Source organism: Schistocerca americana, chromosome 4 (assembly GCF_021461395.2).
Source record: "Schistocerca americana isolate TAMUIC-IGC-003095 chromosome 4, iqSchAmer2.1, whole genome shotgun sequence".
In the NCBI taxonomy this organism is placed as follows: domain Eukaryota; kingdom Metazoa; phylum Arthropoda; class Insecta; order Orthoptera; family Acrididae; genus Schistocerca; species Schistocerca americana.
The window spans coordinates 563,601,472-563,628,010 of record NC_060122.1 but is presented as its reverse complement, the minus strand read 5'-3'; the positions used below and the strand labels follow the sequence as shown (position 1 = coordinate 563,628,010).

General features: G+C 38.4%; 1 protein-coding gene across 1 annotated transcript in view; it reads right to left on the bottom strand.

Annotated features, from left to right (window-relative positions):
- LOC124612398 (DDB1- and CUL4-associated factor 5) overlaps positions 1-26,539 on the bottom strand; it is a 131,711-nt gene that overhangs the window by 34,056 nt on the left and 71,116 nt on the right. Inside the window, exon 7 of the mRNA XM_047140579.1 lies at positions 6,276-6,401. Coding sequence (XP_046996535.1) covers positions 6,276-6,401 — 126 coding nt within the window. The remainder of the gene's footprint in view (positions 1-6,275; positions 6,402-26,539) is intronic.

Here is a 26,539-nt window from a genome sequence, read left to right as displayed (position 1 = left end):
TTTTGGGTGTCCTTACATTAAAATTATCAGTGGGAAGGTAACTGATTGATTGATACAGGTAGCCAGACTTGTACATCTGAACAATTTAGGGACACGATCAAGTATAGTAAGTATAGTGGAAATGCACATTGTAGGTGTGAAGATAAGAGGAGCTACAGGTAAGCAAAGCAAATCAGTAAAATCTCACGTACTGTTAACTTTTACTATAGAAGACGAAGACCTTTGAATATGAATGCATAGTGATCCCTAGTCTGGAAGAAAATAAACACTACGTTTGCAAGTTCATACAGCGACATGATTCTGTTTTGTAATAGATTTGTGCTTTAGAATTTGATACATATATGCCATGTGACTAAATGGGTAGATCCTTTTACAATTTTCAAATGGGACAATGCCATTAAATATCCAGTAATAAATTTCTTTATCTTAGAACGCCATTAGTGTTTAATATTATTATTATTCCTGTGTACTCTGCAGAGAATAAGTAAACTTAATTGTCCAGAATGAGATTTCCACTCTGCAGAAGTGTGTGCAGTAATATGAAACTTCCCAGCAGATTAAAACTGTGTGCCAAACCGAGACCCAAACTCGGACCCTATGCCTTTTGTGGGCAAGTGCTCTACCAGGAGCGCTAGTTCTGCAAAGTTCACAGGAGAGCTTCTGTGAAGTTTGGAAAGTAGGAGACGAGGTGCTGACAGATGTGAAGCTGTGAGGACGGGGCACGAGTCATGCATGGGTAGCTCAGATGGTAGAGCACTTGCCCGTGAAAGGCAAAGGTCTGGCACGCAGTCTTCATCTGGCAGGAATTTTCAAATTTAATTGTCATGAACTCTTTTGAGTGTAGTGGTAAATTGAGTGAAGACTCATTTTATTCACTTGTACTGTAAATATTAAGAATAGCACTTTAAAGTTTCATATGTGAAGACATTTTAATCCATTCTGAAGTGAACCATGTATACTTATTTTTTCAATATAGATAGGCAAAACATATGCCGTTGGGTGTGAGGGAGGTATTGAACAGCATACTTAGTACACAAAAGAATGTTTCAGGATTCGGTGAGAAAGCTAGATGGGGAGTTACTTATTCGTTGGAGTATGTGATGAGAAATCTAGTGAGAAAACTGAAAGATGTGTGTGGATCCACTCCCACACTCCTGTATGGCTGCATCATTGTTGGTCCAGTCGACTTTCAAGAGATCATAGATGCTGTATAATGTACTCAAGTGTCTGTCAGCTGTATCAATTTTGTGAGTGAAATCTGTAAATTGTTAGCTAAGAAATTATCCTATATGAAGAATTCATGGAACCATTTGTTTAGAAAGGTGGTCACTGCTATGGGTAGTGTTAGTCCACATAAATGAATGTTTTTTCCAAGTGGGGGTTTAAGTTCCCAATATATTATGTAACTTCAAATCTTATTTGACTTGGGTATAATGCTGTGGAAGGTTAATGTTCTACGACTGATGATTTGTTATGTTTAACACAGAAATGTGAAAAGTTAAAAAGTTCAGGAGTGTGTTCTATGAACCATGTGGTAAATAAGGATCAGAATCTGATAAAATTAGGCACCGTTAGGTTAGCAGTCATACATTTCAATGAATTTTCTTAACTCAACACTCAGAATGTATTTTTTTTTTATCAATTGTAAATGAATCTTCCAGGTTTCTATGTACATAAGTTAGTTTGTATGAACAATTGGCAAATAGTGTGGGAGACATTTGCCTTTGTGATCATAAATTATGGAACTGTAGAACAAGATGTAATTTCTGATTTCACACAGCGATTTTGGTCCTCATGCTATGCAAACTCATGTTTAACTCTGTTTTGCTCTCTCTCTCTCTCTCTCTCTCTCTCTCTCTCTCTCTCTCTCTCTCTCTCTCTCAGTGTGTGTGTGTGTGCGTGTGTGTGCGTGTGTGTGGGCGCGCGCGCGCGCGCGCGCGCGCAACTATTGGTTGATGCTAGATGTTTCCTATAATTATTCTTTACATATTATTGAAATTACTGATAAATGATTATGAACTTTATTCATTTTGTTGTGTCGAAACATTTCTGCTGGTGTGTACCCAGTGTGGTTTGGATTCATGGGTAAGTCTCCACATCATAAGCATAGGCCCTAATATTTTTTCATTGTTTTCTCCTTTCATGAGTCAACATATTCTTACTCACATGTGGCTGATTGATTTTGTGCAATGCTCCCACTTGTGACTGAGTATGTTCTTCTGGTATGTACCCATTGTCATGAGTTTTTCCAGTCAGCTCACTTGTCGTACACTTAGACTATGAATTTTTATTTTCTCTTTTTTGATGATCTTGAAGGAGTGACTTTATAATTTCAACTTGCAATTTGTAGTTCTAATAATTTACATTGTCTCTGCACTTATTTCTATAGTTCAGTGTTGTAAATTGTAGTTTTGACTTTGTATCATCTGTCTTGTGACAGAATGTTCCACAGATCTGAAAATCTGTATGCCCTGTCCTCATATACATACAGATTATGACTTGTACATTAGATTATTTTCCTTATGTTTTCTGTAATATGTTATGTATCAGATACTCTTATACGTCTGTATTCTATCTTTTGGCATCATTTTGTATTCCATTTGGCAAACCTTACAGGAGGTCACAAATTATTGTAAACACATTGTTCTATATTATGTGAGGGGGATATTGTAACATGACATCCTCCACCAGCATTACTTTTTCTCAACAGCAGTTGTCAAAACCAGTAATATTTTTTGTATTTTGACAAGCCAGCTTTTCTTCCGAAAATTTCATATAATTTTATACACAATATGTTATTTTCAAGCTAAAATTTTTGAATGGGGATTATTATTTTGAATATTATAATTGATAAATACTAGTTCTAAATGAATATATGAATTATTTGGCACACTTAAAATTTATATTATTAATAAGGCAATCTAGTACTGTTTATTATGTTTATTTCTGGATTCATTTATGAAATAATAATCAAAATTAATATAAATCCATTTGTCAAGAAAAACTGTAAACCCCTTGTAATACTGTTTTTATCGCAGAGTGAAGAGTAGTAAGCACACCTCGGATGTGATCGAACGTATTTTTGTATTTTGGGCAAACAATGTAATTTTTGCTTTGTTAATGTGAAAATTTCAGAAGACTGTGCGATATACTAAAATGTGACAAAATAAATTAATGTAAAAACAAAAATTCTCCAATGACAATCTTCAAAATTATTTAGATCAATTCAACCATGAGAACCTAATATGCTAATATGTGAGAATTCCAGCTTCACGAATCGGACCACTAGACAAGAAAAACCGGAGTCAACTCTACAAGAAAAGATAAAAACTGATGCAAATATCTGGTGGTATTCATTCCATGAAGATGTTTATAGTCTCTTCAAGTGACACACTCTTGAATAGTAGACATCCACCCCCCACCCCCCGTAGTTTCGTAAACAATTGTAAGTTGATCAAAACTTCAGCTTCTGTATTGTAGCTGTCATATAATTTTAGATAGCGAAGTCGTCTAATGCCCATAAGGATTCTATTCAAACTGACACTGGCCACATAAGGCTAAGCAGTTACTTCAGCTCTCAGTTTGCTCTAGATAATATATGGTCCAGTGTGACCAAAAATTGTACACACACTTGAGCCTTAATAAATGACCAAATATTCTTAAGTTTTGAGAAAATCCTGGGAGTCAAATTTTGTTACAGTAGACTTGAAGCCTTCATTCATTGGCTTTGTGATAGTCAAGATAGTTTTGATTCCTATCAGCCTATCTGCAGTTTTTTTTTAACAAAGCAAGTCCTCATTAATATCAGCCTAGGTGCAATTTTTAAACATCACATTAATAATAGGTAATTTTTTTTAAGAATCTTCCTAATTCTCGGTCTATAATGGGGAATGTACACTACAACATACCCAGTTGATATTAAATCAAACAATGGAAAAGCCAGGATGGAATGTAACAATATTAGGAAGGAAAGTTGCTACTCACCATATAGCGGAGATGCTGAGTCGTGATGGGCATAACAAAAAGATTCACACTATTATAGATTTCGGCCATTAAGGCCCTTGCCAGCAACACACGCACACGCGCACATGCACACGCACACACGCACGCACACACGCACGCACGCACACGCGTGCGTGCGTGCGTGCGCACACATGCAAATGCAACTTGCGCACACGTCTGCAGTCTCAGATAATTGCGGTTTTAGTGGTTTCAGTTATCTGAGGCTGCAGATGTGTGCCCAAGTTGCATTTGCGTGAGTATTTGTGTGGTGTGTGTGTGTGTGTGTGTGTGTGTGTGTGTGTGTGTGTGTGTCAATTGCTGACAAAGGCCTCGATGGCCGAAAGCTATAATTGTGTGAATCTTTTTGTTGTGCCTATCGCAACTCCGCATATCCGCTACCAGTTGAAATTAAGCCGTACTATCTTTACATATTCTTTACTTGAACTAAATGATACTCTCACTTGCATGAAAAACAACAGGGTTGCCTGCTTGCCCAATTTACTGATTACATAGACTTTTTTGATTATGTAGCCCTATGAATTTTGCCGGTCATTGTATTATCTTTTCAAGGGGTTTCCAGAGAGTAGTTTTTGAATAGTTAATCAAGAAATTTTGTCTACCATATTTAATTGGACACATTCCCACCCACCTCCCTGCCCCAGAAGTGAAACTGGTTAAAATCTCCCCTTCAGAGTACAGCAATTGCCACTAATGTACCATTCACAGTTATGAGGATGGGTAATTCGTAAGCTAGTCAGTTCTGGAGAGAATGCAGTATTTCCAGAGATCTACATCTACATCTACATCCATACTCCGCAAGCCATTTGACGGTATGTGGCGGGGGGTACCTTGAGTACCTCTATCGGTTCTCCTTTCTATTCTAGTCTCGTATTGTTCGTGGAAAGAAGGATTGTCGGTATGCCTCTGTGTGGGCTCTAATATCTGAGTACTTGGGGCTCTTTGATTAACTCAAGAACATTCTCCATGATAATTCATCTGATATCCACTCTCAGCAGTGCCAAATCTCCAGAGGTCAGCGAAGATTTCATATGCGTATAAGTAACAGCTAAGTCATACCATATTTGGAAATGGCATTTATAACAGAGTTGCATTCTAACTGTAGTTTTGTTTCCATTTCATTTCTGTGTGACGTGTGTGATATTACACAGCTGTTGTTAAGTCAGATAAAAATTATGTGCAACAGTCACCCATAAAGTAAGTTTAGCAAACACCACATACAGAAAGCAAACATAGTTGCAAATAAACATTTACTGGAGCACAAACAGCAATTGATCAGTTAGTTACTTTTCAACATATTCAAAACTGTAATTCAGAGTTGTCATACCATGAGATCAAATTATGTATTTCAGTTTCATAAAAATTGACTGCCTTTGATTGGAGACAGTGGTCAACGAGAGCCCTTGGCAACTTTTTGTCAGTGGAAAAATGTTAACGAAGACATTTCTTTAGATGGAAGCAAAAAGAAAAATGAGATAAATAAGTCAGGACTGTAGCATCGGTTACCAAATATCTCCCAGCACAACACCAACAGAAATATGCTCTGTGCTGAGTCATGTGTGACTGAACACTGTCATGAATCAGCACAATACCTGCACCACGAATCTTGTGCGTATCATTATGACTCATTTATGAGTGATCAGGATCAAAATTTGTGCAGTAAATGGCTATGGAGTTCTGTAACCATAGTGATGGTTCTCCGTAATGCGCTGCTTCACAGAGAAGCAGCAAGGAAGATTAGGGTTTAACATCCAATCGACAATGGCCATTGGTTTAGCCATTAGAACACTAGACTGCAGCCCTGGACATTCCAGGTTGAGTCCTGGACAGGTGATTTTTTTCTAGTTCCAGTCCCTCCACAATGGCCCTAGGTCCACCCACCCTGCTAACAAATGAATAACAAGGCTTTTTCCTGGAGGTAAAAGGCGCTGGAGCAATTGGCTCACCACTATCCCCTTTCTAGTGCCACAGCAAAGAAAGGCTGCACTCTTCCTGCAGTCAGGCCAACAGTCCAGACACCAGCTTGCCCTGAGGTCATTCAATGTGGGACACACTAATGTGCCACGAATGAGGTATTACACTCTAGACAATGCAGTGGCCTTCCATTCCTTCCCAATATGATGTATCTGGAGCTTCCACTCATGTTGTGCTTAACTATTAGAAGAAGATTGAAGTGCAAGATTTAAAATGTGTAGCTGTGCATATCATTTTTATAAGAAAATTTCCCAGACACAATGACAGACTATTGTACTCACCTGCCCAGTCCTCAGAACCAAATTGATATACTCCTCATGAGTAAAAACTTTTCGTTGTTTGCCTCCTGCCTGACAGCCTTCAACAAGACTTCCTACAGAATCTGGCAAAGGATATGGGCTCCAGAACTGAAGCAAACAGAAAGAAAGCACAGTGTTTAATTGTAGCAGAACTGAATTTTATTTACTGAAATTTGTAACTGCCATAACACGGGTAAATTCAAATAATATTCACTACCTTAACAAATATTTTTAGTGTCCTCAAATATTTTGATGATAGATGATAAATACAAGGAACTAGTGTTGATAAACAATTGTATCAAATGTCCTATACAATAAAAATATACACTAAACACATTGCTGACATTCATGACTGAGAAATGATAAGTGGTTACACATTTCATAAAAGAATTTCAAATGAGGTTAAAAGCCAGTTATCAATTTCATTTTTACCATTATTGTCACCATTGCTCATATAAATTTTAACATTTCATAAGATACTTCTCCTAAAAAGTGTGACAAAAATTGAAACAAGTAACTCCTGTTTTAATACTTTTTCGTACAGTACAAGAAAATCTTAAGTAAATTAATACTATACTTTTGGGTCAATATATCATAGTGGTTCTACTGAGAGAGAGAGGGAAAAAAAATTTCTTCAACATTTTCAATGCCTGAAAGGCAAATCGTCATGGTGTTTTTATCAGTCAGCACTGGCAAAAGAAACTGAGCCTGGATCTTATGATTATAATAGAAAAACACAAAAAAATCAAATTTGTTTAAGTAAGATATTGCCTCTTTATACTCACTTGACCGATGAATCACTGCTAACAAGATCTGATCAATGTTTAAAACAAACTGCTCATGAGGGTTTACATAGCATTATATGGAATAGGTGCAAAGAGAGTAAAAGCAGTGGCTTCTAAGAGTGTTTGTGAATGGAATCTTGGCTCTCACAGAGTTATTTCAGAAATAATGACAAAATTAGGACTCAAATATGCATATTGCACAGCACAAACAACAGGACAAAAGGTCAAAATAATATTGAGCAAGCTGAAGTGCAAAATTCTACAAAATACAAAGAAGTTTGTCGAAAACTGACTTTGCCAAACATCAAAGAGAAAGAGCTAGACTTAAACATGATGATCTAAGATGTGGCAGGTGTCATTTTGACGTTTCTGGGTATTATTCACACCTATACAGTGTGCATGTGATGTAATATATAAACTGAAAATAAAGAATAAAATTTTCATACATATCTAGTCATCTTTTATTTATTTTTCCTACTTACTGGGATAAACATAATACAATGTCACAGTACTTCTATTTTACACTAAATTCTTGTCATATAGTCTTAGAACACAGAATTTTTGTAATTTATCTACACTTTTTGTATGTATATAAGTGTTAAAAAGATCACTGTACTTATAATTTCTTCAGAAAAAAAATCAAAATAGCCTACATGGAAAAGTGCTATTCATCCGTCAATTTTAAAAACCTTTGGCTAAAAACATTTTGGTGAATACATTCTGCGATAACCAACAACTCCACATATGGATTTGAAAAAAAATATTTATTTTTTCAAAAATCTAAAATTCAGAAGTGATGAAAAAATTTTGTTTAGCAAATAGGATTTAGCCACTGAATTCAGCTTGCCAAGATATGTTATTACACAAATTTTCAGTCTTTTGCATTTTTTTATGACTGGGTTGAAATTTCACTGGTACCTCCCTTAACATTGATTTTGTGAGTGTGGTTTAGGTTCAGAAAATGAGTGTGTGGGTATATCAGTGTTGGTTACATTAGGCGCATTTCTAACTAAGGTGGTATGCGATACGATACACAGTGCAACTCGCCTTATGACACATAAGTTACCCGCATTGACAGAACATTTAGAAAAGCAGTTAAAGTGACTTAACTGATTTAGGATGGCAATGATACAATGCCAACATGTATCTTTAACACACCACCCAGTGCAGCAGGAAGTGCTGGTTGCTGCATACAACTGTGTCATAAGAAATAAAGATGTGTCTCAAGAAAAATTGTTTTATCTAACTGAATCAAGGCTACACATGTTCTCTCCACTTAGTTTCTCAGTAAAGCTTTTACTTCTCGCATAGAAAATAAAAACAACAGTTTTTAGATTTGCATGTGTTCTCTGCTCTACAGTCTCTCATAAAATTCTAAGTTATTTTTATGCATCACCTATAGGTAAACCACCAGACATATTTTGAAAAGTTTTCAGTAACGAACAGTGCATTTTAGGTCACACATTCCAGCATACAAAATATAGCTAACATATCAAAATTGTTTTCAACATTGCAAGGAGACACATACCTCTTTTTGTTCTTGAAAAAAATACATGAGATATTTTGGAGGTTGTCCACGACAAAGCTGGCCACATGCAAAGCTGTTGCTGCCTGCAGTAGCCTGCTACATGGAGTGAAGAGCAGCCTCAATTTATTTTTTTCATACACTGCTGATACAAACTGAGGCTGGAAATGAAAAACTTACTGAAATGAAAAGACAGCGGGAGTCATCAGGTGATGATGCTGTCTGGTTGTTTCTTCAGTCTGTGCGCCTTAATTTGAGACTTTTGTGACATGGGTGAAAGATCTAAAAGCTACATTCCTATTACTTCTGAATGAGCAGCTGAATAAAGAGAAGAAGAACATGCTGGAATTTTCCTAGTCATTATGGGCTGCTTCCATTTCTTCAAACACAGAGTTCGTCACCGATTGCTATACCGTCAATGGTGACTGATCTCCCTTCGAAACCAGCAACATTTCTGCTAAATACTCTTCAAGCTGAACTGTATACTACTTTACAAACTGACACACTTTCCCTAAATTACCTTACTGAAATGAGTAGTTTCATGGAAGGAGAAACAGTAAGCCACAATTTGTGTCCTACTTTGTCAGAGAAGCTGATACTAGCTGCTCCAAAATGTGGGAACCATCTAGCCTCTTTCTGTAGAATCTGGGAAATTTGTGTGTTTTGTGAGAGCTCACAAGGAACCACCCAAGCCCAAGTATGTTTGATATTTATAGCAGTGTACAGGTGCACACAGTACTTCCTTTGCTCTTTCTGGTTTTTTTTTTTTTTTTAGCTTTAAATAATGGTAAGTCACAATAATGTCCTCTTCGGTTACTACATTTCCACTTTCAAAAGAATCAAAGACAGAAGTCATGGTGGAATTGTGAGACGCACCAAAATATAGCAATTTCTTTTGTACATAACAAGCTGGCAACCTAATAGTTTTACAAGAAATCAGAGAATTACAAATGTGTATCCACTGCAGCCATACTTGAGGAGAAAATCATTTGCTAACAGGGGCAGCGGCCACATATACAAAAGCCTGAATTTACATCACTTTCAATGCCTATGAGCATGTGTTCCCATGGCCCCTTCTGAAATATTTATTATTCGTTGGCAAGTGAATTAAAATAACATGTATCATTATTTTGAATGAAATTTGTTTTGATGTGAGAAAGTCATCACAGTATGTGCCTACAAACTTTGAGGATGCACATTTGATCCTCAGAGCACATTGCATGTTTTTAATTAACTTCTCTTTTGTTTTCTCCTCACTAAATATATTAACCTTTTTTAGAGAACAGTTGCTACAGCCCTCTCTCTCTCTCTCTCTCTCTCTCACTCTCTCTCCCCCTCTCTTTGCACTCCCCAACCCCCACCCCCCCATCCCCTGCCAATCCTCCTTTTCTCTACTTACAATATTTTGTTTTTGCAAATCATTACTTTGTCCTTAATCAATTATCACCTCCAGGAAACCCCATCATACACATGATATTAACTGAATGGAAAAGTGCCTTTGTAAGCATAAAGCAATTTGCTTTTCATCATGTATTGGGTGGCAAATTGTGCATGCAGGAAAATGGCTTCATTCGGTGTACTTGGCAGAGAGGATTTCTCTGCTTACCCTACTTCTGAAGATAAACATAAAACATAGTGTACATTGATAAAATTATTTAATTGGATAGATAAAATATCTACTCACCAAGTAGATGCAGAACACACACACGAAAGACTATTGTGATTGGTAAGCTCTCGGAGCTAGTGTTCCTTCTTCAGGCAAAAGGGTTGAAGGGAAAGGAATAAAGGTGAAGGAAAAGGACTGGAGAGGTCTAGGAAAAGGGGTAGATTTCGGGAAATTCACCCAGAACTGTGGTTTAGGGGAGACTTACAGTAGAGAAGGAAAGACCTAGTGTTGGGGATTGCAATGGATGAGATTTGGAAACCTGAGAGCTTAAAGGAGGAAGACAGAGTAATATGCAAGACAGAGATTACTACTAAAACATCTCCACGAGTTAATAAGAGTGAGAAGCTAAGTGCATTGTACGTAACAGAGGTGGGAGGGGGCAATGAAAAACAGACTAGAAGGCAATGAAAGATGTAGAAAACTAAAATGGAGTGAAGCAAAGAGTAGTTACAGAGAAGAAAAGCTGAGATGGAAGAAATTAAAGAGTAGTTACAGAGAAGAAAAGCTGAGATGGAAGAAATTAACTTAAATTAATGCCATGTGGGTGGTGAGAACCAAGGACATGCAGTGCTAGTTCCCACCTGGAAAGTTCTGAGAAACTGGTGTCTGGGGGAATAATCCAGATGACACATTTGGTGAAACAGGCGTCGAGGTCACGAATGTCATGTTGTAGAGCATGCTCTGCAATTTTGCCCACCACACCTAGAATAGCTTCTGTCGACCTCCCAATCTCTGCAATATTCTTGTCATACCCTATCCTTCTTGTGCACCCATCTGCCTACCCTATGGCTCCTACCCTTGTGACCACTGCTGCTGCAAGACTTGCCCTATGCACCCTCCTACCACCACCTATAATAGCCCTGTAACTGGCAAAACATATACTATCAAAGGGAGAGCCACCTGCGAAACAACACGTCATATACCAGTGATTATGTTAACACTGTTCAGCCTTCTAGATCAGCATGACTACCACCAAATTATCAGTTAGGACGAATGGGCATGCACAGAGGGTGTATACTGGCAACTTGTAGTCTTGCATATTACCCTGTCTTCCACCTTTAAGCTCTCAGGTTTTCAAATCTCTTCCAATGCAGTCCCCAACAATCAGTCTTTCCTTCTCATCAAGTACGGTAAGTCTCCCCTGACCCATGGTCCTGGATGACCTTCCAGAAATCTACCTCTTTTCCTAGACCTCTCCAGTCCTTTTACTTCACCCGTCTTCCTTCCCCTTCAGCCCTCCTGCCTGAAGACAGAGCCACTGGCTCCAAAAGCTTCCCAATCACAAAATTCTTATGTGTGTGTTCTGCCGCCGCTTGGTGAGTAGATATTTTTTTCTATCCAATTAAATAATAGTGCACATTGTACATTGAGGATAAAATATATCTCAATGTTTGCAGTCTTGTAGGCTGATCGTTTCTCCCCCACCCTCCCCACCCTCCCCCCCTCCCCCCAATACAAAATAAAATTAACTTTATTGAAAATACCAATACCTACATTTACTGACCAACTTTATTCGCTTCCCAAGGATTAAAAACCATTGCAAGAGATGCCATTCAAAGACACATATGCAAGTAAGTTATTGGTGACGTAAACAAACGCTACAATGGATCAAAGTCATCAATCTAGGAAACTATTATGTAGTGCGACTGTAATGTGCAAATAAAATTTCCTTATTTTCTAGTGTTTTAACAATTACGCATTGTCTGAAACAGATCTTGAATCACAGATTTTTTTTTAAATCTGGAGCATTGTGATAAAAAACATTTTTACAGGAATAACTTTTGGGTGGCACCTGACTAATGTGTTACAGCTGTCAAAATTGTTGGGTCACACGATTTGTTCTCTCTATTTGGCCATGTAGACTCAACTCTTTGTTGAGGGAAGATAATTGTGTTACACTTGAAAAATATATGACACATATAACTGAGAAGAGCTATATTTATTTATGAAAACTGCTACTGTGCTAAAGATTTATCTTCCAGCAGAGACTGGAAGAAGTACACAAGACAAGGTGAACAGTACACTTCAAGGGACTAAGCGATATGAGGTGAATATTACATTCTGGTGTCCTGGTGGCAGGATTCAGGAAGATTTCTGTTGGAGGAGAATTAAATTGATGAAATAATGATAAAAATGCTCATAAATGAATTTAATTTTGAAGAATTGTGAATTTTGAGCAAAGCTATTTCAAAAACTAGTGTGTTTGTTATTGACAACTGAGTAACCAACAGATCATCTAGAAGAGGTGCTCAGCTAAATACACACACTAAAAATTGGCTATTAGAAGGGAATATATTGCCCAGAAACAGCAGTTATAGTTACCAAAAAATATACATTGTAAAAAAATATTAAGTCCATGAGTCAGATGATTGGTGGCCAACTAGCATTAATGACGACGACTGTTTTCAACTGGCACCCAGCAACTACACAGCATATAGTGGTACCAACAGCAGTTGCACAACTGTCTATGTCCACATGGCCTCAACAAGTTGCAATGATGAAAGTCACTCAACATCACAATGTGGAGTTCTGATCAACAAGGTTTGGTAAGCTGTGTTTAGAAAATATACTAGGTGTTTTTTTTTTTTTTTTTTTTTTGTTCGGTGGCATTGTGTATCCAGTGAAGTTGGAGTTAATTTGTTTTCTTTTTGGTAGAAGTAGAATTTTTCAAAAGTCAAGGTGCTACATGAAATGAAAAGCTAGATATCAGTAGTGCTGACAAAGCTGAATTAAAGTCAACACATAAGTTCCAGCCAAAGGTAGAATACTACATATGTTGAGACTTACTCCAATGTTATATTAAAGGAGAAATGTACTCAAGTTGTTGCAGAGCATAATGAAGGAAGAAACTATTGAATATTAAAGAAAGTGTTAGAGTTTCTATGCTTAAAATAATGAGATAAAAGAATCACAGTACACAATCTGTAAGGAATTCTTAGAATACTATGTATTCAAAATGTAGCTCCATCTATATGACTACTGAGACAAAGTAGTTATATTATTATAGAAGGTTACAGCAGCCAGTAACCATCATGTTATCAAAAAAGTGGCCTATTTTAAAATAATTGTGTCTGATAATTGGGTTCTGAAAAGAACACCACTAAAGCCAAGCTGCAGTTGCTTGGAGATGAAAATGTTATGGAGATAAAATGATGGTAAACATAGTGTACAGACAAAATAAAAGAAGTATATGACTAGGTGTTGAATGTAGATGTAAAGGAAACCACTCAACAATAGCAGATGCCTGGAGTTGCTGACAGAAAAAAAAAGAGAGAGAGAGAGAGAGATAGTTAAAACTTTGCTAGCTTTTGGATGAAATACTTCAGGGGCTAGATCATAGATGCATGGGCCACACACACATTCTCCCTCCCCTCTACCCCTTACCTTGTTGAGATCAGTTTGGCGAGCTGGAGTGAAGGGCTTGTGCCAGGAGAGATGTGTGGGGGAACAAAGTGACAGGAAGGAGGAGGGGTTAGTGATGGATATCTGGTGACTCAGTGGGAGGCAGTACATGTGCACATTAAACACACAGGAGGGAGAGGCAGCAGATGCATGAGCTATGAATGTGACAAGGACACCAGAGCCACTGTCATTCTCCCACGACATTCCTTACTGTGGGACTGTAGGTATAACTTACATTAAGAACGTGTTGAGTGTATATACAGAAGCACTATCCTTAATGACAAATGAAATATCCAGAATGAGATTTTCACTCTGCAGTGAAGTGCGCACTGATATGAAACTTCCTGGCAGATTAAAACAGTGTGCCGGACCGAGACTCGAACTCAGTCCCGAGTTCAAGTCTCGGTCCGGCACACAGTTTCAAATTAAATACCACAGCCACTGTACACCTGCATTACAAAACATAGCAAAATAACTGGACTAAGGAGGTGCCAAAAATCTTATTACAATAGTCTTAAAATGAAAATGTATAAGGTAGCAATAGATAAGAGATTTTTATAATGGTACTGACTGCACTTGTGAAAGTAATTACTTGTTCACAGCACTGGACGTGGGACTGACGTATGATAAACGGATCTAAGAAGGGGAATATGTGGTGTTTCAGATAGCCCGGAAAGAGAGATGTATAACCTCACATTCACCTTACCTAGCTAACAAATGATACCACCGAACGATAAAATAATATAACAACTTATTTTACAGAAAAACATAACTACTGTGTGATTTTATTATTTATTTTTCATGTGGTGAGTCACATCAAAGGATGATGTAAGTCTTCAAGGTGAACAGGTGATCGCGATAACTTCATAAAAGGAAGAGCCTGTACATACGCCATGTAACTCCCAGGTTTGAGTAGCACATCAGTACTGGAAAAAATGTCCCCAGCCATACAATGCTGGGATCAATCATGAGAAAAAAGAGGCTTGTATTATAATACAGGGTTTTTACAAATGAATATCAGGGCTTTAATGCTTTATAATATTTATTACATTAAACTCACAGTTATAAATGATATGTCAAATGGAAGAGCAAGTCAAACAGTTTTATCAAGAACCTTATAAATGTTCAATGTGAGCACCATTTGTCACACAGCACACATCAAGCCTATAGCGGAGTTCTTCCCAAACGTTGATAAGTGTGTCTTCAGTGATTGTAGGAACAGCTGCTTCAATCGGGTTTCTTGATTCAGGCAGGTCTGCTGGTAGCGGGGGCACATACACATGATCCTCAATGAAGCCCCAAAAGAAAAAATCGCATGGCATTAGGTCGGGTGAACGTGGAGGCCATGCAAGGCAAGCCCTGTCATTGGGTCCCTTGCGGCCTATCCAGCACTTGGCTATAGGCTTAATGTATGCCGTGTGACAAATGGTGCTCACATTGAACACTTATAAGGTTCTTGAAAAAACTGTTTGAGTTGCTCTGTCATCTGACATATCATTTATAACTGCAAGTTTAATGTAATTAATATTACAAAGCGTTAAAACCCTGATATTCATTTATAAACACCCTGTATTATTTGAAATCACCAAGTTGAGATTCACATACAGATTAACAGTTACTATTTCATTTGTGGTGCACTCACAGAATAAATTGTTTGTGATGGGAAGATAATTGTATTACACTCAAAGAATATGTGGCACATATATCTGAGAAGAGTCATATTTATTTATGAAAATGGATATTGTGCTAAAAATTTATCTTCCATCAAAGATTTATCGATCTTAAGATGAAACCATCAATTCACACTCATAGTCAAGAATAAAGGTAAGCTAAATAGGTTTTAGCATTCATGGTTCACTACTAAATCCCAACTTTAAGAAAATAAACAATACAGGAACATTATCCCATACAGTTTGATGTTATTGGTCATGTTACTCTACTAAATATACTGAAGAAAAGAGAATTTGAGGCGTTCCAAATTAATGGATAAATCCATATCTCACATACAAGAAACAAAGACCGCCCATTGGAAACATCACAGAAAGAGAACATATTCATCAGAAATATGTATATACACCACACGGTGCCCTGCTCTTCACTATTGATGCCACCTCCCTGTGCACTAACATTCCTAATTCCGATGGCCTTACCACTATTGAACACTACCTTTTCCAATGCCCAACGTATTCCAAACCAACAACCTCCTTCCTAGTCACCATGACCAACTACATCCTCACCCACAATTACTTATTCTTTGAATGTATTACCTACAAACAAATAGCGGGTACGGCTATGGGTACCCACATGGCACCATCAAACAACTTCTCCTCCATTTGCCTCACCAGGTCATACTCAACCCAACAAGCCATCTTCCTAGATGTTAACCTCCACCTCAAAGATGGCTACATCAGTACTTCTGTCAATTGTTGTTGGTGTTGTTGTGGTCTTCAGTCCTGAGACTGGTTTGATGCAGCTCTCCATGCTACCCTATCCTGTGCAAGTTTCTTCATCTCCCAGTACCTACTGCAACCTACATCCTTCTGGATCTGCTTAGTGTATTCATCTCTTGGTCTCCCTCTACGATTTTTACCCTCCACGCTGCCCTCCAATGCTAAATTTGTGATCCCTTGATGCCTCAGAACATGTCCTACCAACCGGTCTCTTCTTCTCGTCAAGTTGTGCCACAAACTCCTCTTCTCCTCAATTCTATTCAACACCTCCTCATTAGTTATGTGATCTACCCATCTAATCCTCAGCATTCTTCTGTAGCACCACATTTCAAAAGCTTCTATTCTCTTCTTGTCTAAACTATTTATCGTCCATGTTTCACTTCCATACATGGCTACACTCCATACAAATACTTTCAGAAACGACTTCCTGACACTTAAATCTATACTCGATGTCAACAAATTTCTCTTCTTCAGAAACGCTTTCCTTGCCATTGCCAGTCTACATTTTATATCCTCTCTACTTCGACCATCATCAGTTATTTTGATCCCCAAATAGCAAAACTCCTTTACTACTTTAAGTGTCTCATTTCCTAATCTAATTCCCTCAGCATCACCCGACTTAATTCGACTACATTCCATTATCCTCATTTTGCTTTTGTTGATGTTCATCTTATATCCTCCTTTCAAGACACTGTCCATTCTTTCCAAGTGCTCTTCCAAGTCCTTTGCTGTCTCTGACAGAATTACATTGTCATCCGCGGACCTCAAAGTTTTTATTTCTTCTCCATGGATTTAATACCTACTCCGAATTTTTCTTTTGTTTCCTTTACTGCTTGCTCAATATACAGATTGAATAACATTGGGGAGAGGCTTCAACCCTGTTTCACTCCCTTCCCAACCACTGCTTCCCTTTCATGCCCCTCGACTCTTATAACTGCCATCTGGTTTCTGTACAAATTGTAAATAGCCTTTCGTTCCCTGTATTTTACCCCTGCCACCTTTAGAATTTGAAAGAGAGTGTTCCAGTCAACATTGTCAAAAGCTTTCTCTAAGTCTACAAATGCTAGAAACGTAGGTTTGCCTTTCCTTAATCTTTCTTCTAAGATAAGTCGTAAGGTCAGTATTGCCTCAAGTTTCCAATATTTCTACAGAATCGAAACTGATCTTCCCCGATGTCAGCTTCTACCAGTTTTTCCATTCATCTGTAAAGAATTGGTGTTAGTATTATGCAGCTGTGACTTATTAAACTGATAGTTCGGTAATTTTCACATCTGTCAACACCTGCTTTCTTTGGGTTTGGAATTATTATATTCTTCTTGAAGTCTGAGGGTACTTCGCCTGTCTCATCCATCTTGCTCACCAGATGGTAGAGTTTTGTCAGGACTGGCTCTCCCAAGGCCGTCAGTAGTTCTAATGGAATGTTGTTTACTCCCGGGGCCTTGTTTCGGCTCAGGTCTTTCAGTATCGTATCTCCCATTTCCTCTTCATCTACATTCTCTTCCATTTCTATAATATTGTCCTCAAGTACATCACCCTTGTATAGACCCTCTATATACTCCTTCCATCTTTCTGCTTTCCCTTCTTTGGTTAGAACTGGGTTTCCATCTGAGCTCTTAATATTCATACAAGTGGTTCTCTTTTCTCCAAACGTCTCTTTAATTTTCCTGTAGGCAGTATCTATCTAACCCCTAGTGAGATAAGCCTCTACATCCTTACATTTGTCCTCTAGCCATCCCTGCTTAGCCATTTTGCACTTCCTGTCAATCTCATTTTTGAGACATTTGTATTCCTTTTTGCCGGCTTCATTTACTGCATTTTTATATTTTCTCCTTTCATCAATTAAATTCAATATTTCTTCTGTTACCCAAGGATTTCTAGTAGCCCTCGTCTTTTTACCTACTTGATCCTCTGCTGCCTTCACTACTTCATCCCTCAGAGCTACCCATTCTTCTTCTACTGTACTTCTTTCCCCCACTGCTGTCAATTGTTCCCTTATGCTCTCCCTGAAACTCTGTACAACCTCTGGTTCTTTCAGTTTATCCAGTTCCCATCTCCTTAAATTCCCACCTTTTTGCAGTTTCTTCAATTTTAATCTGCAGTTCATAACCAATAGATTGTGGTCAGAGTCCACATCTGCCCCTGGAAATGTCTTACAATTTAAAACCTGGTTCCTAAATCTCTGTCTTACCATTATATAATCTATCTGATACCTTTTAGTATCTCCGGGATTCTTCCATGTATACAGCCTTCTTTTATGATTCTTGAACCAAGTGTTAGCTATCATTAAGTTATGCTCTGTGCAAAATTCTATCAGATGGCTTCCTCTTTCATTTCTTACCCCCAATCCATATTCACCTATTATGTTTCCTTCTCTCCCTTTTCCTACACTCGAATTCCAGTCACCCATGACTATTAAATTTTCGTCTCCCTACACTATCTGAATAATTTCTTTTATCTCATCATACATTTCATCAATTTCTTCATCATCTGCAGAGCTAGTTGGCATACAAACTTGTACTACTGTAGGAGGCATGGGCTTTGTGTCCATCTTGGCCACAATAATGTGTTCACTATGCTGTTTGTAGTAGCTTACCCGCACGCCTATTTTTTTATTCATTATTAAACCTACTCCTGCATTACCCCTATTTGATTTTGTATTTATAACCCTGTATTCACCCGACCAAAAGTCTTGTTCCTCCTGCCACCGAACTTCATTAATTCCCACTATATCTAACTTTAACCTATCCATTTCCCTTTTTAAATTTTCTAACCTACCTGCTCGATTAAGGGATCTGACATTCCACGCTCCGATCCGTAGAATGCCAGTTTTCTTTCTCCTTATAACAACGTCCTCTTGAGTAGTCCCCGCCCGGAGATCCGAATGGGGGACTATTTTACCTCCAGAATATTTTACCCAATAGGACGCCATCATCATTTAACCATAAAGTAAAGCTGCATGCCCTCAGGAAAAATTACAGCTGTAGTTTCCCCTTGCTTTCAGCCGTTTGCAGTACCAGCACAGCAAGGCCGTTTTGGTTATTGTTACAAGGCCAGATCAGTCAATCATCCAGACTGTTGCCCCTGCAACTACTGAAAAGGCTGCTGCCCCTCTTCAGGAACCACACGTTTGTCTGGCCCCTCAACAGATACCCCTCCGTTGTGGTTGCACCTATGGTATGGCCAGCTGTATCACTGAGGCATGCAAGCCTCCCCCCCAACGGCAAGGTCCATGGTTCATGGGGGGGACTTCTGTCAATATCAAACCTATTAACCACCAACAATACCTCTACTTTGACAGCTGTCATCCGTTCCATACCAAGAAGTCCCTTCCATACAGCCTAGCCACCCGTGGTCATCGCATCTGCAGTGACAAGCAGACCCTCTCGAAATGTATCGAGGGTTTCACTGAGGCCTTCACTGACCATAATTATCCTCCCAACCTTGTACAAAAACAAATCTCCCATGCCTTATCTTTCCAGTCTCCCACCACCTCCGTAAGTCCCACTGGCCGGCCACAGAGGAACATTTTCCTCGTAACTCAGTACCACCCAGGACTGGAGCAACTGAATACATTCTCCAACAGGGTTTCGATTACTTCTTGTCATGCCCTGAAATGAGAAATGTCCTGCCCACTATCCTCCCCACCCCTCCCACAGTGGTATTCCGTCATCCACCAAACTTACACAATATACTCGTCCCTCCTAACACAACCCCTGCTCCCAATCTCTTACCTCATGGCTCATACCCCTGTAATAGACCTAGATGCAAGACCTGTCACATACATCCTCCCACCGCCACCTACTCCATTCGCATTACTAACATCACCTATCCCATCAAAGGCAGGGCTACCTGTGAAACCAATCATGTGGTCTACAAGCTAAGCCGCAACCACTGTGCTGCACTCTATGTAGGCATGACAACCAACAAGCTGTCTGCCCACATGAATGGCCACCGACAAACTGCAACCAAGAAACAAGTGGACCACCCTGTTGCTTAACATGCTGCCAAACATCATAACCTTCATTTCAATTACTCTTCACAGCCTGCGCCATATGGATCCTTCCCACCAACACCAGCTTTTCTGAATTGCGCAGGTGGGAACTTTCCCTGCAATACATCCTACATTTCCTTAACCCTCCTGGCCTCGAACTTTGATAGTTGCTGTCCTCACCCATCCAGCCCCTTCCCTGTTCCCATTCCAGTACTACACAGCCGTCATTCCACCACCACACCCAGTCCCTTTATTTCTCTCCTTTTAAGCTACTTCTCCCTGCCCCCCTCCCCACCTCTCCCCTGCCCTCCATCTGACCTGTAGCATTTCATTGAGAGCCACCCCCATCATAATATCCTTCCCCCTCCCTGCCCCAGCCTCCTCCCTCCCCCAATCCAGTCGCCACTCCCATCAGGCACTGGTGCTGCTACTCGCAGTGTCGTTTCAGTTGCCTGAGACTGCAGTCGTATGTGTGTGAGTTGCACGTGAGTGTGTGTGCTTGTGTGTGTGTGTGTGTGTGTGTGTGTGTGTGTGTTGTGTGTGTGTGTGTGTGCATGCGTGCGTGCGTGCGTGCGTGCCAATAGGCCCCTGGCTGAAATATTTAATTGTGGGAGTCATTTTGATGTGCCTATCTGCAACTCAGCATCTCTGCTATATGGTGAGTAGCAACTTTCCTTCTCATAATATTGCTACATTCCATCCTGGATTTTCCATTGTTTGATATTTGTTAACAGTAAACTTTAGTTTTGTTGATAACCAAAGTTTTTACACTTGAGAAAGAGATTACATTTAAAACTCAACAGATTTCATAGACCTGATTAAAGATATTCATATTCCAGTGAATGAATGTAAATGAACATCCTTATAGCTTAAACTACAAACCACTGTACAAAGTGAACTTACCCTAGTTGAATAAAATGGCTCAAATAAAAATTTATGTATAAGTGATGTTACTGAGTTAGTCCAATCTCAGAGCTATTTTACCTTCAATGGCCACTTATACAAACAACAAGAAGTCCTAACCATGGGGAACTGCCTATCAGGAGCGCACTCAAATACATTTATAGATCTTATTGAATGTAAAATTTTTGAACTTTGCAATGATCATATACTATTTTCATCAGGTATAAGGGGACAATCAAACGACAATGAGACAGATGGAAGAAAATAAGTAGACTGTTTATTATTTCAAAAGTAATCACCATAACCGAAATATATTTATCCCACTGTGGGACAAGATAGTCAGTGCCTTCATGTAAAAAGTTTGCAGTTGCCTATAGAATGACGATTATATCCAGTTGTGTACCTCTTCATCCAAACCAAATTGACAGTCACATATGTCTTTCTTCAGAGCTCCAAAAGTATGGAATTCACATGGGGAGAGATCGGGAGGGTACGAAGGATGTGTAAGGGCTTCCCATGGAAACCTGTCCATCAACATTCCTCTGTGTTTGGACCCGACACAGGGCCTCAATTTTTGCAAAGTGTCCATGTACCATTGTGCGTTAATTGTGATACAATGTTTCAGAAAGTTAATGAGCAGTGAGACCTTGCAGTCAAAGAAAAAGGTCATCATGACTTTCCCAGAGTTGGCATGCACAGCTTTGGATTTTTCTGATAGGATTTAATCCATGTGATTCCACTGCCACCTCTGACATGATCTAGCTGAAAATAATGATACCATGTTTCATCTCTCATGACAATATAGGACAGGAAACAATATTCCTCATCATGATACCATTCCACATGCTGCAGGGACATCAATTTTCTGTTCAACTTCTGCTCTTCCATCTGGCTATGGAGAACTCACTACACACAAATTTTCTGGATCTTCAGAAGCTCTGTCATGATGGCATGAGTTATACCATGACTGATGCCCAACATGAGCTGAATGTCTTCCATCATTTGCCATAGGTCACTTCTGAGGGCAGCATCCACCACAACAATGATAGACAAATCAGTGACATGATGAGCCCAGTGACATGATGAGCTTGTCCTGATCAACTGCATCTTTCAGTGACACTGACATTCTTGAAACTGTTTATTCCACACAGATACAGAAAACACATGACATACTATGTTTGTCATACACAGCACACATTTGGGCAAGAATTTCACTTCCTGGCACTCCTTCCATAGTCAAAAACTGTACTGCACCTCATTGTTCCTCTTTCACCGCCTCCAGAGTGAAGTCATTCACACACACGACTCATGACCTAAATCGAGCACCTCTAACACACAAATGGCCCAGCAGTGAGTTTTCGCACCGTTCCTTCTTCATTCCCAATACAGAACACTTCTGTACACACACCTAACAGCATAACAAATGTTGGCACCATGCTCATTACGGTGATTTCATCTCAAATCAAACAGGTCACATCAACTCATAGTCATGAATTTTTCTGAAAAAACCTCGATTAGATTAGATTTACTTTCATTCCAATTGATCCGTAGTGAGGAGGTCCTCCTGGATGTGGAACATGTCAGAAAAACAACAATACATGACAAATATTTACAACTAAAACAAATAAGCTAATGTACCATTCCACAGGTCCCAAGTGGAATGATCGTCATTTTTAATGAACACTAAGAGTCATTTTACAAATACTAATGCACTGAATTTAAAATAAAAAACGTTTTTTATTTATTTATAAGGTAATAAACATGTAATACAACTACTGTAATACTTATTTACAATGAACACATTACTGCACTGAAATGGTGCAGAAGTTAGATTATACTTACACACACACACACACACACACACACACACACACACACACACACACAAATTTTCAGTGAACACATTACTGCACTGAAATTGTGCAGAAGTTATGTTGTACTTATATACAAATCAGTTGGTTTTACTAAGAAATTCATCAATGGAGTAGAAGGAGTTGGCCACCAATAAATCCTTTAGGCTTCTCTTAAACTGAATTTCATTGGTTGTTAAGCTTTTTATGGCTGCTGGCAAGTTATTGAAAATGTGTGTTCCTGAATAATGCACACCTTTTTGTACAAGACTAAGTGACTTTAAATTCTTGTGAAGATTATTCTTATTTCTAGTATTGATTCCATGAATTGAGCTGTTGGTTTGAAAAAGTGATATATTTTTAATGACAAATTTCATTAAGGAATAAATATACTGGGAAGCTGTAGTTAGTATCCCTAGTTCTCTAAACAGGCTTCTGCAGGATGTTCTTGAGTTCACACCACATATAATTCTTACTGCACGTTTTTGTGCCCGGAAAACTTTAGCTTGGCTTGATGAATTACCCCAAAAAATAATCCCATATGACATTATGGAATGAAAGTAAGCATAGTATGCCAGCTTTTTCATTTTTATATCCCCTACGTCTGACAAAATTCGCATTGCAAACAGAGATTTGTTAAGACGCTTCAGCAGTTCTGTGGTGTGCTCCTCCCAATTGAATTTATTATCAAGCTGTAATCCCAAGAATTTAACACTGTCCACTTCTTCTATCTTCTTGTCATCATATGTTAGACATATACTCTTGGGACACCCCTTACAAGTTCTGAACTGCATGTAGTGTGTTTTTTCAAAGTTTAGTGACAAAGAATTGGCTAGGAACCAGTGATTAATGTCCACAAATATTTTATTGGCTGATCTTTCTAAGACTACACTTGATTTGCTATTTATTGCAATGTTTGTATCATCGGCAAACAAAACAAACTTGGCATCTGGTAATGTTACTGATGAAAGGTCATTGATATACACAAGAAAAAGTAAGGGCCCCAAAATGGAACCTTGTGGGACCCCACATGTAATTAGTTCCCAGTTGGATGATGCCTGATAGACATGTATCAAGCTCTTTCCTAATAACACCCTTTGTTTCCTGCCAGAGATATAAGATTTGAACCATTTTGCAGCATTTCCTGTTACACTATAATATTCTAGTTTACTTAAAAGGATATTGTGATTTACACAGTCAAATGCCTTTGATAGATCACAAAATATACCAGTTGCCTGCAATTTTTTGTCTAATGAATGAAGCACATTTTCACTGTAAGTGAAGATAGCCTTCTCAATATCAGAACCTTTTAGAAATCCAAACTGTGACTTTGACAGTATGTTATTTGAGATAAGATGGTTATAAAGACGACGGTACATTACTTTTTCGAAAATTTTTGAGAATGCTGGTAACAGTGAAATTGGACGGAAATTTGATGCTATTTCTTTATCTCCCTTCTTAAACAGTGGCTTAACTTCAGCATATTTCAGCCATTCAGGAAATATTCCACTGATAAACGACTGGTTACACAGATAGCTTAATATGTTACTTAGCTCAGAATCACATTCTTTAATTAACTTTGTTGATATTTCATCATACCCACTAGATGTTTTTGATTTTAAAGATTTTATGATGGACATTATTTCTGTTGGGGTAGTGAGGGTCAAATTCATATTATGGAAATTACTTGAAATGTCTGGTCTAAGGTAATCCATAGCAGCATCTACCGAACCTGACAACCCCATCTTTTCAGTAACAGTTATAAAATGTTTGTTAAAAAGTTCTGCAACACTATACACATCTGTCACCAATGTATCATTTACTCTTAATGCTGTTTGTTCCTCTTCATGTCTGGTCCTACCGGTCTCCTCCTTCACTATATCCCATATTGTCTTTATTTTGTTATCTGATATGACTATCTTTTCCTTGTAATATATTTGCTTTGACATCCATATTACAGTCTTTAATATTTTGCAGTATTTCTTATAATGTGCTATAGCATCAACATTGGAAATGTTTCGGATTGACAGATACAGTTTTCTTTTTGTTTTACAAGATACCCTTATTCCTCGAGTAATCCATGGCTTCTTTGTAGATTTTCCTCTAACCTTGGTAAGTTTTGGGGGAAAGCAGTGTTCAAATAAGGTAAGCACTTTATTAGCAAAAATGTTATATTTTTCATTCATGCCATGAGCACTGTAAACATCAGTCCAGTGAATGTCTCTGAGGAGTGTCCTAAAATAATCAATTTTTGGCTTACTGATTACCCTCTTGAGCTCAGATTTAACAGATTTTATATCCTGTTCAGTATTAACATTTAACAGAAGGAACTGCATGTCATGGTCTGAGAGGCCATTGGCTATTGGTTTTGTAATATAATTTTGTTCATTGGACTTTTCTATAAAGATATTATCAATGGCTGTTTGTGAGCAAGTGGCTATCCTAGTGGGGAACTTTACTGTGGGAATTAAGTTGAATGATAGTGTTACTAACTCAAATAAGTTCTTATTTGGAGAGTCTTTAAGGAAATCTACATTGAAATCACCTGCAACCACTATTTCTTTGTTTTTGGTTATTAAATGGGCCAGTACAGCTTCAAGGTGGTTTACAAACAGATTAAAGTTACCTGCAGGTGCTCGATATACACTTAATATTATGAAAGATTTTTTGTGAAAATCTAATTCTGTTGCACATGCTTCCATATGCTGTTCTAGGCAAAATTTATGAATGTCTATGTTCTTAAATTTATGACAGTTCCTGATGAATGTGGCAACTCCTCCTTTCTCCATTTCTGATCTACAAAAGTGAGATGCTAACCTAAACCCTGTAACACTTAAAAGTTCTATACCAGTGGTCACATGATGTTCAGAGAGGCAGATTATGTCAGCTGGGTTTGAAGACTCTAATTCATCTATGCATATAGTTAATTCATTAATTTTATTTCTCAGTCCTCGAATATTTTGATGCAATAAAGATAGCTGACATTTCACATTGTCTGAGTTAAAATTGGGTGGAGTTAAAATATCTGCTGACAGTTGAAAATTCTTAACCAATGGCTGTTTATGCTGATGTAATAAGCTGGAATTATGTTTTTTGATTTCTTTTTCAAACTGAAGGTTTGTCTCAGTTCTAACCTCTCTTAAAATTTGCTTTCTTTCTGTCCTCCCTACCCTAAAAAAGGGTCTTTTCTGAATCCTATAACCACTGGTATTTTACCACTCATGACAGTGCCTCCCCCCTTTAACTTTCCTGCTATTTCCCCAGCCAATTTACCCTTCCCCTTCCTGTTGAGGTGAAGGCCATGCCTAGTATAATCCCACCTACTGAGAGAATCAACATGAACCACACCAATGTGTGACCCCGCACCCGACATGAGCAGCCGTTCCAGCTCCAAATTAACTCTCTTGACAGAAGAGTTCAAATGAGGTCGGTCATGGCGCCCAAGAACAGATACAAACTCAACACTAGTATGCTTCGATGCTGATGCAATCTTCGCCAGGTCACACTCTATACTGTACCCAGGATTTCTGTCAATACTGTTACCTGCCCCACCCACTATAACCACGGTGTCTTCCTTAGTGAAATCTTTGCAAAGTGATCCTAAATCCTCTGTCACCTGCTCCAGACCAGCACTAGGTTTAAAAAAATTGGTGACCTGGTATTCTGATCCTAGT